Here is a 14,458-nt window from a genome sequence, read left to right as displayed (position 1 = left end):
CATGTGAATATCCAGTTTTCTCAATACCATTTGTTAAAGGTTTTCGTATTTGTAAAGGGTTCAAATAAAAGCAAAAGAAGAATAAGATTTTCTGACACATGAAAATAAAATGAAATTCCAAACTCAGAGCCCATAAATAGCTTTAGTGGCACACAGTCATATGTCTAGGGCTACTTTTGCACTGAAATGGCACAAAGTAGTTGTGACAGAATCATAGTGTACATGAAGCCTAAAATATTTACTATCTGGTCCTTTACAGAAAAGGTTTGCCCAGTCCTATTCTAGGACTGAAATTGAATATGGTTATGCTCATAATCCTACACCTGAAAACCTCTCTACCAAATATCAACTTTAAAATCTAGTTTAGAAATACATCTCCTGCTCCCTGAACTATCTTTTGATTATCCTACTCATCTCTGATCACTCAATCCATTTCATTCGTCTCCAAACCACAATTAACAGAAAATTCCTTTGGGCTGACTTAGTTACACTTTTCTGGAGAAGGAAATGGCAACCCACTCCAGTACTCTTGCCTGGAGAATCCTGTGGATGGAGGAGCCTGGTGCACTGCTGTCCATAGGGTCGCACAGAGTCGGACACAACTGAGCGATTTCACTTTCACTTTTCACTTTCATGCACTGGAGAAGGAAATGGCAACCCACTCCAGTGTTCTTGCCTGGAGAATCCCAGGGACAGGGGAGGCTGGTGGGCTGCTGTCTATGGGGTCGCACAGAGTCAGACACGACTGAAGCGACTTAGCAGCAGCAGCAGTTACACTCTTCACAAGTGGCAGTCCCCTTTACTAAAGTTTCTGTGATAACAGACTATTGCAACTATACCCTATTTTCTCTATTTCACAGTATAGACTTCTGATACAATAAATACGTTATGCTAATGTTTTTGAATGATTGGCTGCCCAGAGTCTTTCTGATTATCGTACCTTTCATTGAAGACTCAGGCCCGCTGGTTCTTTGAGAGCCATGTGCGGAGCTGTTGTTGGATACCACCACTGGCCCAGGACTCTGGCCCAGGGAAGGGATGGTGTTAAGGGTATTCACCAGTTTGGCCACTTCATTGCTATTTTCACCTGTAACACCAGGTCGCTTCACAGTGACAAAGCTGGCAATGCTCACTGCAGGTGGAGAGGGGAAGGAGGGAGCTTTTTTGACCAAGTGATAATCATCTGTTCTCCAGCCACCACCCACCCCAACTGTGCTATCTCCTCTTCCCAAGCCTCACCTAGTTTGGGGTTCTGAGTCTGGCTGGATTGGCCTGGGGGCTGGACAGCAAGGTGCCCCAGTGAGGTCGGCTGTGTGGCAGTGGGTGTGGTGGAAGTGCTGGGAGTGGACTTGGTCGACTGGGACTGGGACTGTGGGACGGTGCTTCGAATGGTGAGAGTGGCTGGGATGACGGTGGTGAAGGTGTTGGTGGTGGGCCGCACAGGCATCGTGGAGCCTGGCCTCACAGGGGTCATCTGAGAGAACACTTGTGGGACGCCAACTGTCGGCTTAACAAACTGGGTACCTGGGGCTTCAAAAGAGAGACAAAGAAAAGCACCAAATCTTGGTTAGTGAGCTCTCCTATAACACATTCCCTCTGTGTTTACTGGAAATACTAGAATAGGAAAAGATTATTTCCCCAAACTGATGAAAGCAGTTAGCCTCAGTAATCAGCCCTACAAACATCACAGTGAAAGCAGATTTCCATCAACTCCTCCCCAAACACCTTAGCACGCTGCCTTTTCTATTCCAAGAGTAAATCATGAATAGCCTGACCTTGGTACTGGAAGAGAATAATGGGTATAGAGTGGGAAGCAGTATGGGTATACATAGGCCAAGAGGCAGAGCTGGTTCTGAAAAAAGTAATCCTTCTTTCTCAGAATACTAAAGAGTCTTTCATTCTCTTACACAAACTCACAGAGAAGACAGACTATGCATGCCATTCTACTAGGATGTCCCAAAGGTGAGTCTCCTGGATCAACTAGACAATTCACTTACAAGTATTTAAGAAATATCAGAACTAGATAGGATAAGCTCAGACCTGAAGGCCAAAATCCCAATGGGCTCTGAGAACAATGACAAAAACTTAGGAAGACAAGCTACCTTTACCACAACTAAAATAATATAGTATTTTTTGGCCCAAAATGTAGTAAACACTGAATATAGAACTGGGGGCAAGATTATAAGATTTTAAAGAATTATCTTTCAATTTCTTAAAAACAAAAACAAAAAAACCCCACCACTAGTCATTAGCAATATTCATCCTCAAAGAATATGCCATTTGTTTAACTTATATTCCAAATCTATGCTGTAAAATGCAAGCAAAATAAGTTTTTAAGCCCACCATGTAAGTAAGTAGACTTATTAGGAATACAGAATTTGGGAGTTTGCATTAATAACAGTCCTCCAGGATAACAAACAACAGCTGAATAAAACAGCAGAAACAGGAAAGTAACTATAAAAACCCTGTTTTACTACCTCATGAAAGGTGGTAAAAAGTTAAAAAGAAAAATAAAATTACCACCCTGGCCAAAGGTTAGGAAGTTTTTTAAAAATGGGGCTTAACTCAATATGATTTTTGTAGTTTCAGAAAGTATACTTTTTAAATGACCTTCAACACTTAGAAACAACAAAAACAAGTCTTTTGGATGCTGGTTTATTCCAAATGGGTAGACATTTTTCCTTACCTGGGACTAGTGTAATTGGTCTAACCGTTTGGCCTTGCTGTACGTTCAACACAATCCCAACCTGATTCATTGCATTTTGTACAGGCCGGACATTTCTTACAGGAAATCCCTGCATTAAAAAGCAAAAGGATCTTTAACATGGAGATCAGCTAACACTAGCAGAGACTGTATTCAGACCTATGTCCAAAAAGTTCCCACACTCTTACCTAATGATTCTCTCTCTCGAACTAGAGCTTTTAAATGACTGAGATGGAGAAAATTCTGGACTTCTGGCAAACTTTTGAGTGACAAATATTAAAACTGGAGAATGAGGTTTGGTGCATATGAACAAAAATGAAAACCTAGTTCTTGTCTTAAGAGAACCTCAGTTTAAAAAACTCATCCACAAACTGACCCCTAAGAATGGGGAAAAAACTGACACTAATGGAGTGATTCAACACATAAACAACTGTAGGAAACTGTCCCCAAAGTCTACTTCAAAAGGCCATACACCTCTGGGAAATCTGTAAGACAAGGCAGGAAAAAGCATCTGCCTTTTTATCCCACACCAGCACTGGGTTTTCAACTCCAATTCTCATTTATATCAAATAAGTCACCTTCCTTCTCTTTCAAAGATCTCCCTGCACTTCACCAATTTTGCACATATATTTCTGTAAGTCAACTAACTCACCGCAGTTTAAGAAAAATAGCCCAAGCAAAGGGTGAGAACTTTTGAGGACCAAGGCTTCCTCTTCCTCATGCAAGCTTCCCACTCTCTCCTGCCTAGACCTCAATCAAATTACTTAACAGCCTCTGGGGGCATAAAGAGGAAATTGCCCAGCTATATGCTATGTTGGGCTGACTACTGAAGTCAGCAGCAAATAAAAACTAGTAAATGAGAAAGCCAGACCAAAGGACAGAACCTAGAACCATTTCTAATTATGCTGGAGACTCAAGTCAGAGCCACAGTTCCCACAGTTCCCACAGTCCCAGAATTCTACCAGGTCCCAGAATTCAGAGTCCTACTTACCTGTGTAGTGATAAATATTGGCTGTGAGGCTACCGGCGAACTAGTCACATGGTTGGCATTCTGCATGACCTGCACAGGCCTCAATACTGGTTGAGTAACCATTGTACCGAGACCTGGGGCTGGATTCTGGGTTAGGATGAGTGGCTGTCCACCTTGTTGCACCAAAGAATTGCCAGCTAAAGGGTAAAAAGAAGAAAAAGAAGAAGGAAAAAAAAACCACTGTAAGCCACAATTTATAAGCAACACAATGGTCTTAGGTAAGAAATGGTGTCCCCATGTATTAAGATATCCAAGACTGTCACTCACCTCAGGTTTAATGTCATCAAACTTACCAAATATTTAAGCTTTACCCAAAGCTACAATGAACAGAAAAATACATAGATACAGAAAGTTCACCAAAATCTCCCTCATATCTTAACTTGTTATTTAATTGCTAAATTGTGAACAACTCTTTAGTGATCCCATGGACCGTAGCCCGCCAGGCTCCTCTGTCCATGCGATTTCCCATTGGAGTGGGTTGCCATTTCCTTCTCTAGGACATCTTCCGGACACAGGGATCGAACCTGCGTCTCCTGCAGTGGCAGGCAGGTTCTTTACCACTGAGCCATCAGGAAACCCACGTATCTTAACAAGGCATGTCTTAACACACATGGTAAGACTTTTACATGGCTATCACTTTGATGATTTAAGTGACCACGTATAATTTCCCAATACCAAATCAGCAAAACCAAGTAACATATAAATTCTTTCTCCATATTTTTACTATGTAAAACCTATTTTTTGGAATGTGATTTGTTGTTAATCTACCTTAAACTTTTAAAAAGAGGAATATTCATCAACAAACAGTAATTCAGCTTCCCAGTGAGCCAAATCTCAGAAATGCAACAGGTTCTCTAAATATCCACTGTCTTGTATAGGATGTATAGGTATGGAAACAGAGACTTCTTTATGTCATCTGAACTTATAAAGAACACACCTGCCAAAACCAATAAATATGACTTCAGAAGATTCATTCATGAATAAATAGTAACAATATCATAAATATCTGAAAACTAAAGTATTTTAAATTCTTTTTCCTGTGTGATAAAAGTAACTTTGGAAATGTTTAAGTCCTATATTTGCTGGATGTTCTCAGTGCTCAGTCATGTCCAACTCTTTGCAGCTCGTTGGACTGTAGCCCACTCTGTTCATTGGACTTCCCAGGCAAGAATCCTGGAGCAGGTTGCCATTTCTTATTCCAAGGGATCTTCCCAACCCAGGGATCGAACCCTTGTCTCTTGAGTCTCCTGCATTGGCAGGTGGATTCTTTACCGCTAGCTCCACCTGGGAAGCCTCTGTTTGCTAAGTTTGGCTAAAAAAATCATTAACATTAAGTTTCCTGATTTACAAAGACTACTCTAAATTCTATTTCAGAGAGCCAGTATGCCTAAATCAAAGATTCAAGCAAAATACTGCAGCTCTTTTCACTAGAATGGGATGAACTCCTATGAAGTTTTAAGTTACATGTGACAAATGGCATTAGTAGTTAGCTACAAAGCTAGACCACCAAAGTGGGTATACAGGTGGCTGGCTATTAATGGGCCAATAGTGACTTGCCCCATGTTCTCCCAGAAACTGAGAGATCATCAGTGGACTAGATTCTCATGGTAACTGGGCCAGCAAACAAGTAATTATAGAAGCTGACAGACAAAAAAATTCCAAGTTCTGTCTATGCTAATTATATGGGTCCTTTTCTCTCTATATATTTCAACATAAATATTTTATTATGAAAATGTTCAAATATATAGAAAAACAGAACACTATAATAAACCTCCATGTACCTATACCAGCTTCAATAATTATCAACTTAAAGCCAACCTTCTTTCATCTATACCTCACACCCTCTTACCAGTTCCCATATTATGCTGAAACAAGTATCAGATCATATCATCTATAAATACGTCAATATATATCTCTAAAAAGTAAAGATCCTAAAAAAGAAGAAATACAACATCATTATCACTCCTAAAAAATATTATAATTCTGTGACTATAGTGGATAACACTGTATGATATAATTAAAGTTTGCCGAGAGAACTTAAACATTCTCACTATTCCTATCCCAGCCCCCCAAAATGATAAATATGTGAGGTGGTGGATATGTTAATTAACTAGACAGTGAGAATCCTTTCACAACACATACATATATCAAATCCCCATAATGTACACATTAAGTATCTTACAATTTTATTTGTCAATTATGCCTCAATAAAGTTAAATATATAATTCTTGGGGGCTTTCCTGGTGGTCCAGTGGTTAGGACTCTACACTTTCACAGAAGGGTGCACAGGTTGGATCCCTGGTCTGGGAACTAAGATCCCACATGCTGTGCAATGCAGCCATAAATAAACAAAACAATTCTTTGATATTAAATATCCAGTTAAAATTCAAATTGACAATTATATTTTTTTGTTTGAGTTAGGTTACAAAAGCATTCATAAAGTACAACTGATGGACATCTTTAATCTCTTTTAACCTATAGCTTCCCCATCCATCTTTTTATTCTTTCACAATTTATTGTTGGAAAAATATTGACTAAATAAAAATACATATTTTCTAGTCACTATTTTAACTGCTAGAGTAAAATAAAATAAATTATCTGAAACTAAAAATTCTTAAGATAAAATCAATGACTAAACATCTCATCTAAATATAGGAAGGGAAGGATGGAAAATTTTTTGCATTTATGTGGAATCAACTAGTATTAGAAAGTCTCAAAAGACAGGCCTTGTTTCCAGGAAATCTATACATAGTCTACTACTATAAAGAACATTAACACATTTTCTGCAAATATTCTCTGATGTTAGGGTCATGTTTGAATTCTGGTGAATTGTTAGGACCTTCCCAAAAATAAAGTGCAAACAAAGAAGGCTTCTAACCATAGACTAGGTTTACAATTCAACTGAAAGCAAAACCAGCATATGGCAAGTCACCCAGAGTAAATATTTATTTAATGAATTCTATAAATTCATTCCAATATAATAATTCCAATTCAAACAAATGAATTGTTTTTAATGATTCCTGCATTCTTATTCTTTCCTAAAAGAAATGCTGACAATTCAGAAGTCTTCCAAAGTTCTATTTCCAGAAAACCAGTCAGTCAGTCAGAATCTTGAGGCTTAAAAAAGCCTTTAAAAGAATCATCCAACCAATTCTCTACCTGTAGGTCTGCTCTCAATTAAGTACCACAGCCTTAAACAGATTAAATAATAGAACATCCAACAGCTTCTCTCAAAACACATTCTGTTTATTTTACAAATCTGAAGGTCCTGATTTTTTTCATTAAGTTTATTTACATAGCCTTAAACCTCAGAGATAAGAGGGCTAAATGGAGTAGAAATGGACCAAACAGGAATTGAAAATCATAATTACAGTAAAAAATTTATAACATTAAATTCACATTATTCACAGCTCAGAATTAAGCAGGTCATTTCATTTCATGTTCCTTTCCAATGCATATATACGATCAGCCAGAACTATAGGAATAATTTCTAAATGCTGAGTGATGGATTCTCAAGAATGGCAAAAACAATAGTAAAACATCTTCTGCAATTTTATTCCTAACATTTTCTTAAAAAAGAAAAAAGCCTTACTGAGATGTAATTCACATACCATACATACTGTATCACCCATTTGAAGTGTATGATTTGAAGGCTCTTACGTATATTCACAGATTTTGTGCAATCATCACCACTATTTAATTCCAGATTTCATCATCCCCAAAAGAAACCTTATACCCATTAGCAGTTATTCCCCATTCTACTTCCCCCAGCCCTGGCAACCAACAGTTTTACTTTCTGTTTCTATAGATTCGTCAGTTGTGGGCATTTCATAATAATGGAGTCACACAATACATGGCGGCCTTTTTGTATTTGACTTCTTTCAGTCAGCATGTTTTCCAAGGTTCATTCATGCTGCAGCATGTATCACTATTCCACTTCTTTCTATGGCCCAATAATGTTGCGTTGTATGAATATACCACATTTTGCTTATTCATTCAACATCTTATGTAGTTTTCACTTCTGGGCTATAATGAATAATGCTGGCATTTCAAGAGTATTTGATAGAAGTCACACAGCTATATATTTTATACAAAAAAGAAAGCTAGACAAACTCAATCTATTAATGTGTGCTTATCTATGCATGAAAGAAATTTTAAGCCTTTATTGTTTTTTTGGCTGTGAGACTTATGGTATCTTAGTTTCCCAACCAGGGATTGAACTCAGGCCCTTGGCAGTAAAAGCTCGGAGTCCTGACTACTGTACCACCAGAGAACTTCCAGAACTGAAGAATTTTTGGAAGAACACACAAGACATATGTAACTGTAGTAACCAGTCTATACCTTTTTTTTTTTTTTAAACCATGAACACGGGTCAACATTTTAATTTGAATGCTAGAGCTTTCTAAAGTAAATAAAATCAATTTTTATATTTCAAAAAAATTTTTGCACATAGGCCACAGGAATCAAAGGTCCATTCAAAGAAATTAAGTCATGTGATGCTCATCTTGGGCCTCGGAATGCTGTGATCAAAGGGAAATTTAGCAAAACTGGTTGCTCATAGCACTGTGACAAGATTATTTTAAGAGAAACACAGGAAAGCAGTATAATGCAGTGGGAAGGCCACACGTTTCGAAGTCTAAATAATTCAAATCCAGTTTAGTCACTTACTATTTGACCTTAAGTATATTATTCAGACTCTCCACACCTTGGTTTCCACATCTGTAAAAAATGAAAAAAATCTCTAGAGGTTCCTCATCTTTATATATATATGAGGGTCACTAATTATATGTTGAAAAAGAATTCTAGGGGTTTTCCATGTAATAAAAATTATTTTTTTGATATCCAAAGATTGACTGGTGAGGCCGTATGTACAGCAATCTCTTATGGCAACTTGATACTATCAAATTTTAAATGCCTGACCCAGCAATCTTACTTTATATGACAGATATGCTTACATAGTAGGCACAGATATGATGCCTGAGAATGTTCATCGTAACACTGTTTATAATCACAAAAAATGGGATTGTAATAAATGTCCAAAAATATGGGAGGTAAATGGTTATATCCAAAAGTAAGAATACCAGGTTCACTTCTACTGGAAACATAAGATACAACATGTCTAGATGGCCATTTCAGGAAAAATACTGATCAAAATCCTTAAAAACTGTGATAACCTCTGATACAACAATTTGACATTTAGAAATATATTCTCAGAACTAAGGATATGAGAAAAGACAGATGTTTACAAAAACTCTTTGAAAGTAGTAGTACACCCCTTTACAACCTATTGCTAAGGACTGTTAACCAAACAACAGGAAATAATCATCAAAAATGTTACATAAAGATTTATTAAAATCACTACATATTAAGGGGAAAAAGCAATTAGAATCTGTATGGGCTCATTTTTATAAGGAGTGAATCACTTCACATAGCATATAGATGTCCATAAAGTACACATATGGGGACTTCCCTAGTTGACCAGTGGTAAAGCGCCAATGCAGGAGACACAAGTTCAATCCCTGGTCTGGGAAGACGCCACATGGCAACTAGACCTGTGTGCCACAACTATCGAGCCCGTGCCTCAACCACTAAGCCCTAGGGCCCATGGTCAGAAACAAGACACACTGCTGCAATGAGAAGCCTGTGCACTGCAACTAGAGAGTAACTAGAGAAGGCCCGCACAAACCAACAAAGACCACGTGCAGCCCAAAATAAGAAAATAAATGAATTAATTAAAAAGATACATATAAGTACAGAATAAGTTATAATCAGTTATCTCCAGGTAGTAGGATTATAGTTAAAAATTGTTTCATTCCTTTTACTGTCCCCTTTTTCTACAATGCACGTATTAATCTTATAAAATAATTAAAAATAAGTCCTTTATAGCAATGCAGTAATTCTATGAAGATGTTTACTCTAGACATGAATCTTGAGACATAACTTGCCAATAACTCATTTTCAGAATGTAGAAATAGTCATCAGAAAGGAAGCAGGAGGTATGGGAGGAAGGAAACATAATAAAAAATGTTATAATGAAGCTCATGACTGACCTTTGAATAGTAGTTTTAAGTACGCTGTTAAAAATTTGAAAGGGGCCGTTATGAAAATTATCAGACTGTAAGAGAAATGTGTGAGCTCACTAAACAAGGATTTCAAAGTAGATTTTGTCTTTATCAAATGAAGTTAAAGCAAGAAGCTACAGTTAAAGTTTGAATGGAAGGCCTGCCATTGTTGTCCCACATCTGGTAGTTGCTGTTTACATTCCTATGAAGGAAGCCTTCGTAAGCTTTTTGGCAGGTACGTGGTGAACACTTCAGTTGCACGGTCAAGAAAGGATCCGAGGTCATGGATACTACAGCTGATTTGTCTGTTTTCTTCTGCCTCATCCTGATTTACAAGCAAAATCTAGAAAACCTGCAAAAGTAAGTGTTTGGTGGCTTATCTAGAAATACTACGAAAACAATGCTGTTATTTTTGGTGAAGAATATCAATTTGTATAGTTTATTTCAGTGTAAATAAAATGTGAATTTTGTGTAAAGTTCAGGTTTTTTTTTTTTTGGGTGGGGATGAAACATATTTTTGTGGTAAATTCTCTTTTCAAAAATATTTATCATCTTCACAATTGAAGACAAGTTTTTTTTTTCTTTCCTTTTTTTGGTATATGGTTTACTACTTTGGGGAATAAAAAAGCCATTTTAATTGTGAAATTATTAAGATTTATCTAACTTTAAAAATATTACATGCTATATGACCCCTGATATAAATTGTTAATGCTTGTATAATTGTTGCTGGCTTTATTGACTATGCCAAAGCCTTTGACTGTGTGGATCACAATAAACTGTGGAAAATTCTAAAAGAGGTGGGAATACCAGACCAGGCCACCTGACTTGCCTCTTGAGAAACCTATATGCAGGTCAGGAAGCAACAGGTAAAACTGGACATGGAATAACAGACTGGTTCCAAATAGGAAAAGGAGTTATGTCAAGGCCGTATATTGTCACCCTGCTTATTTAACTTATATGCAGAGTACATCATGAGAAACACTGGGCTGGAAGAAGCACAAGCTGGAATCAAGATTGCCAGAAGTATCAATAACCTCAGATATGCAGATGACACCACCCTTATGGCAGAAAGTGAAGAGGAACTCAAAAGCCTCTTGATGAAAGTGAAAGTGGAGAGTGAAAAAGTTGGCTTAAAGCTCAACATTCAGAAAACGAAGATCATGGCATCCGGTCCCATCACTTCATGGCAAATAGATGGGGAAACAGTGCAAACAGTGTCAGACGTTATTTTGGGGGGCTCCAAAATCACTGCAGATGGTGACTGCAGCCATGAAATTAAAAGACGCTTACTCCTTGGAAGGAACGTTACGACCAACGTAGATAGCATATTCAAAAGCAGAGACATTACTTTGCCAACAAAGGTCCGTCTAGTCAAGGCTATGGTTTTTCCAGTGGTCATGTATGGATGTGAGAGTTGGACTGTGAAGAAAGCTGAGCACCCAAGAATTGATGCTTTTGAACTGTGGTGTTGGAGAAGACTCTTGAGAGTCCCTTGGACTGCAAGGAGATCCAACCAGTCCATCCTAAGGGAGATCAGTCCTGGGTGTTCATTGGAAGGACTGATGCTAAAGCTGAAACTCCAATACTTTGGCCACCTCATGCAAAGAGTTGACTCATTGGAAAAGACTCTGATGCTGGGAGGGATTGGGGGCAGGAGGAGAAGGGGACGACAGAGGATGAGATGGCTGGATGGCATCACCAATTCGATGGACATGAATTTGAGTAAACTCCGGGAATTGGTGATGGACAGGGAGGCCTGGCGTGCTGCAATTCATGGGGTCGCAAAGAGTCGGACACAACTGAGTGACTGAACTGAACTGAACGTAAATGAATGAATATTGAAAAAAAAAAGAAAATAGGAAATGAAACAGAAGCCAATACTATGTAACTTCACTAGTCAATCAACTCACTAAAAAAAAACCACTCTTTCACCATTTCCTTCAGGTAGACAACAACCCTATCCTATTTTCCACACCCAAGAACCAATGACCAAATGAAGCTGTCAAAGAAAATATGGAACAAAACTACCCTGGGAGAATTCTTATCAGACTAGTGGGGCTCTTCTAATTAAAAACAAACAAACAATCCCGTCCCCTTCATATCTCCTTAACAGTTAGGAATTTGGAGGTTACATTTTCTTTCCTAGAAATTATCAGTAAGAAGAAATCAGCTGCCCTCTGATTTGAAACACCAGCATCGACTCAGCACTAACTCAGAAGGAACACCACCACTTACTTCCATATCAGAGAATCAGGACTAAACTCACTCCAACATCAGCAGAACCACATCAGTACCTAAAACTGAAGAGGTACGGCTAATCTTAAGACCTCTTTTAGTCTCTCAACCCTCTAGCCCAGGAAGAATTTCCCAGTAATCCCACTTACCATTGTTGTTGGCAATGAGTGTGACAAGAGTCTTCTTTGTACTGTCGCTGTTCTGTGCCCCGCTGCTACTAACGGTGGTGGATGTAGAGAGATGCCCAGCGACAGAAGCATGGGCAGCGATGGGCACTGGAGCCGAGACAGGCTGCTGGCTCACAGAAACTGCGGGGAAGGGGAGGCACAGTCACTTGGAGACAGGGACAGATGACACTGAAGGACACTCTTCTAATCTTTCATCTTATTGCAGGTCTCTATAACCATAAAGTTTCCTGCTTTATTTGTAAATCTGACTGGTTATCTGATTTCTCCTCCTGTGTGTCCCTCACACCACAAATTAGACACAATGCCTTCTTTTTTGTCTCCGATTTCCTGGTGAATTAAGTTAAATTACAAGCTCACCGAACCAGATTTCACTATTTTGCTTATAGAGCACAAGCAAACCTCTAGAACTCAAAAGACTTATTATCACCACTACTGGTATTCATAACCATGCAAGAGTAAGCTGTCCACAAGACCACGAACTGTCCTGTTTCAAACCAATGCCATCTTCAGTTCTCAAGGCAAGAAAGATTAAAAAAAAAATTTAAAAAAAAGAGCAACAGATACAATTCAGGGGAAAAAGAACTACCACCCACTTTATGAATTTAGGGCAATCTAGAATTTGACCCTGCAACCGCACCTTTTTGAAAGAGAAACTACAAGCCTAAGTTTGTAAACTGTCCCTGAAGGCAGACACGAAGCAAATTCTGCTCAGCTCACAAAGGAAACCAAGTTCAAATAAAACAAACAAAAAAGCCCTCAAGACTACGGGAACCTGTTTTTCACTGGGTATATAAATGAACACTAACACACACCGCTTGTTCACACATCATTTGGTAAGAGAACTGCTTATGTGTTTGATAAATATTGGTGAACTCAACTCTCAATGTTTTTAATTTATTAAATATAGTGTTTCTAGCTTTGTGTATAAGGAAAACCAAAGCACTTACAGACCAGAGAATAGGAAAAGGTAGTACCAGTGCCACAGAAAAGCAACCCTGAATTCTTAAAAGTCTTGCACCCCATACTTTCTTAACAAAAATGCCATTCAATCCAGTCAATATAACAACAATCTAAGATCAAAGAGTTTTTGTTACCTGTAGTAGTTTTATCCACTGAATTATAGTCCTCAACTACAGAATCCTCAATGACATCACTGATTTTCTGCCATGGCTCCAACTCCTCCTCCTCACATTCCATAAACAGGTCGGTGTCCGCCATGCTACAAGAAAAAAAGATTAAATTAAGATACTGACCTCACAATGGGAGAAATAGTTTTATACAAAATATAGAATCAGACTCTGAAGCTATTGGTAACCTACACCATTGTGCTTCCTCTACCATTTCCCCTAACCTCCTCCAGTTCCAAGGTTCCAGAATTATACCTTTTATTCCTAAAAAAAATTAGTGTGGAAGACTCCACAGCAAATTATTTAATAATTACAGGTGAAAAAATTTAAGCTATAATACTCAGGGCTGGGGTTAGGGTAAGGTGAACTTTGTAAGTGGAGAGTCAGACCTTTTTTATTTACAATTACTACTTGGCTCATTATGAATTTTTTTGCACGAATATTGAGTTTTTAAAAATGATACATTTGCCATTTGAGGAAAGCATCCTAGGAACTTGTTTGGAAAACCAAGAACTTTTGAAGAAAGCACTAACCATTCTGTGTCTAGACTGCTGTTCTACTAATCCTGGACTTGAGGTACAACATTTCCAGCCTCCAGCCAACTCTGCTTGCTTCAGACTGGCCCCCACAATCCTAACTGGCAAGAGCCAGTTCCTTAGTATCACCCTGTTGCTACTGCTCTGAATTCAGTGCTGTTTGCGTACTGACAGACTCCTTGGCTTGTCACATGTCTGAAGTCAAGGGGAGGTTCTGTCAGCAACCAAGGACCTCTCTGCTCAGTCCTGAATAGAACTTCCTCCAAGTACGTGGCTGATCCCTGAATTTGTGCTACCAAATCCATGTGGTGGTTGTTTAATCACTAAGCTGTGTCCAATTTTGCGACCCCATGGACTGTAGCCCACCAGGCTCCTCTGTCCATGGGATTTCCAAGGCAAGAATACTGGAGTGGGTTGCCATTTCCTTCTCCAGGGGATCTTCCTGACCCAGGGATCGAATCCCAGTCTCTTGCATTTAGCAGGCAGATTCTTTACCACTGAGCCACCAGGGGCGTCTGTATCTATCTAATATCTATAAATATATTTAAAGGTATTTATAAAATATAAATATATCAA

The 14,458-nt window shown here is 38.5% G+C and overlaps 1 protein-coding gene across 7 annotated transcripts in view; it reads right to left on the bottom strand.

Annotated features, from left to right (window-relative positions):
* The window catches only part of POGZ (pogo transposable element derived with ZNF domain), a 47,382-nt gene that overhangs the window by 17,461 nt on the left and 15,463 nt on the right, over window positions 1-14,458 (bottom strand). For 2 of the 7 annotated variants that reach the window (XM_027533658.1, XM_027533697.1), the window contains exons 2-7: window positions 13,314-13,438; window positions 12,181-12,339; window positions 3,696-3,871; window positions 2,687-2,795; window positions 1,240-1,530; window positions 941-1,159 (exon numbers count right to left, since the gene is read on the bottom strand). In XM_027533658.1, the coding sequence (XP_027389459.1) occupies window positions 941-1,159; window positions 1,240-1,530; window positions 2,687-2,795; window positions 3,696-3,871; window positions 12,181-12,339; window positions 13,314-13,437 (1,078 nt within the window). In that variant the 5' untranslated portion in view covers window position 13,438. The remainder of the gene's footprint in view (window positions 1-940; window positions 1,160-1,239; window positions 1,531-2,686; window positions 2,796-3,695; window positions 3,872-12,180; window positions 12,340-13,313; window positions 13,439-14,458) is intronic. The other 5 variants (XM_027533661.1, XM_027533662.1, XM_027533679.1 and 2 more) reach the window with 5 other exon arrangements.

This window comes from Bos indicus x Bos taurus, chromosome 3 (assembly GCF_003369695.1).
Source record: "Bos indicus x Bos taurus breed Angus x Brahman F1 hybrid chromosome 3, Bos_hybrid_MaternalHap_v2.0, whole genome shotgun sequence".
Taxonomy (NCBI): domain Eukaryota; kingdom Metazoa; phylum Chordata; class Mammalia; order Artiodactyla; family Bovidae; genus Bos; species Bos indicus x Bos taurus.
Note: the sequence above shows the minus strand (reverse complement) of the source record. Positions and strands in the feature narration are given on the sequence as shown.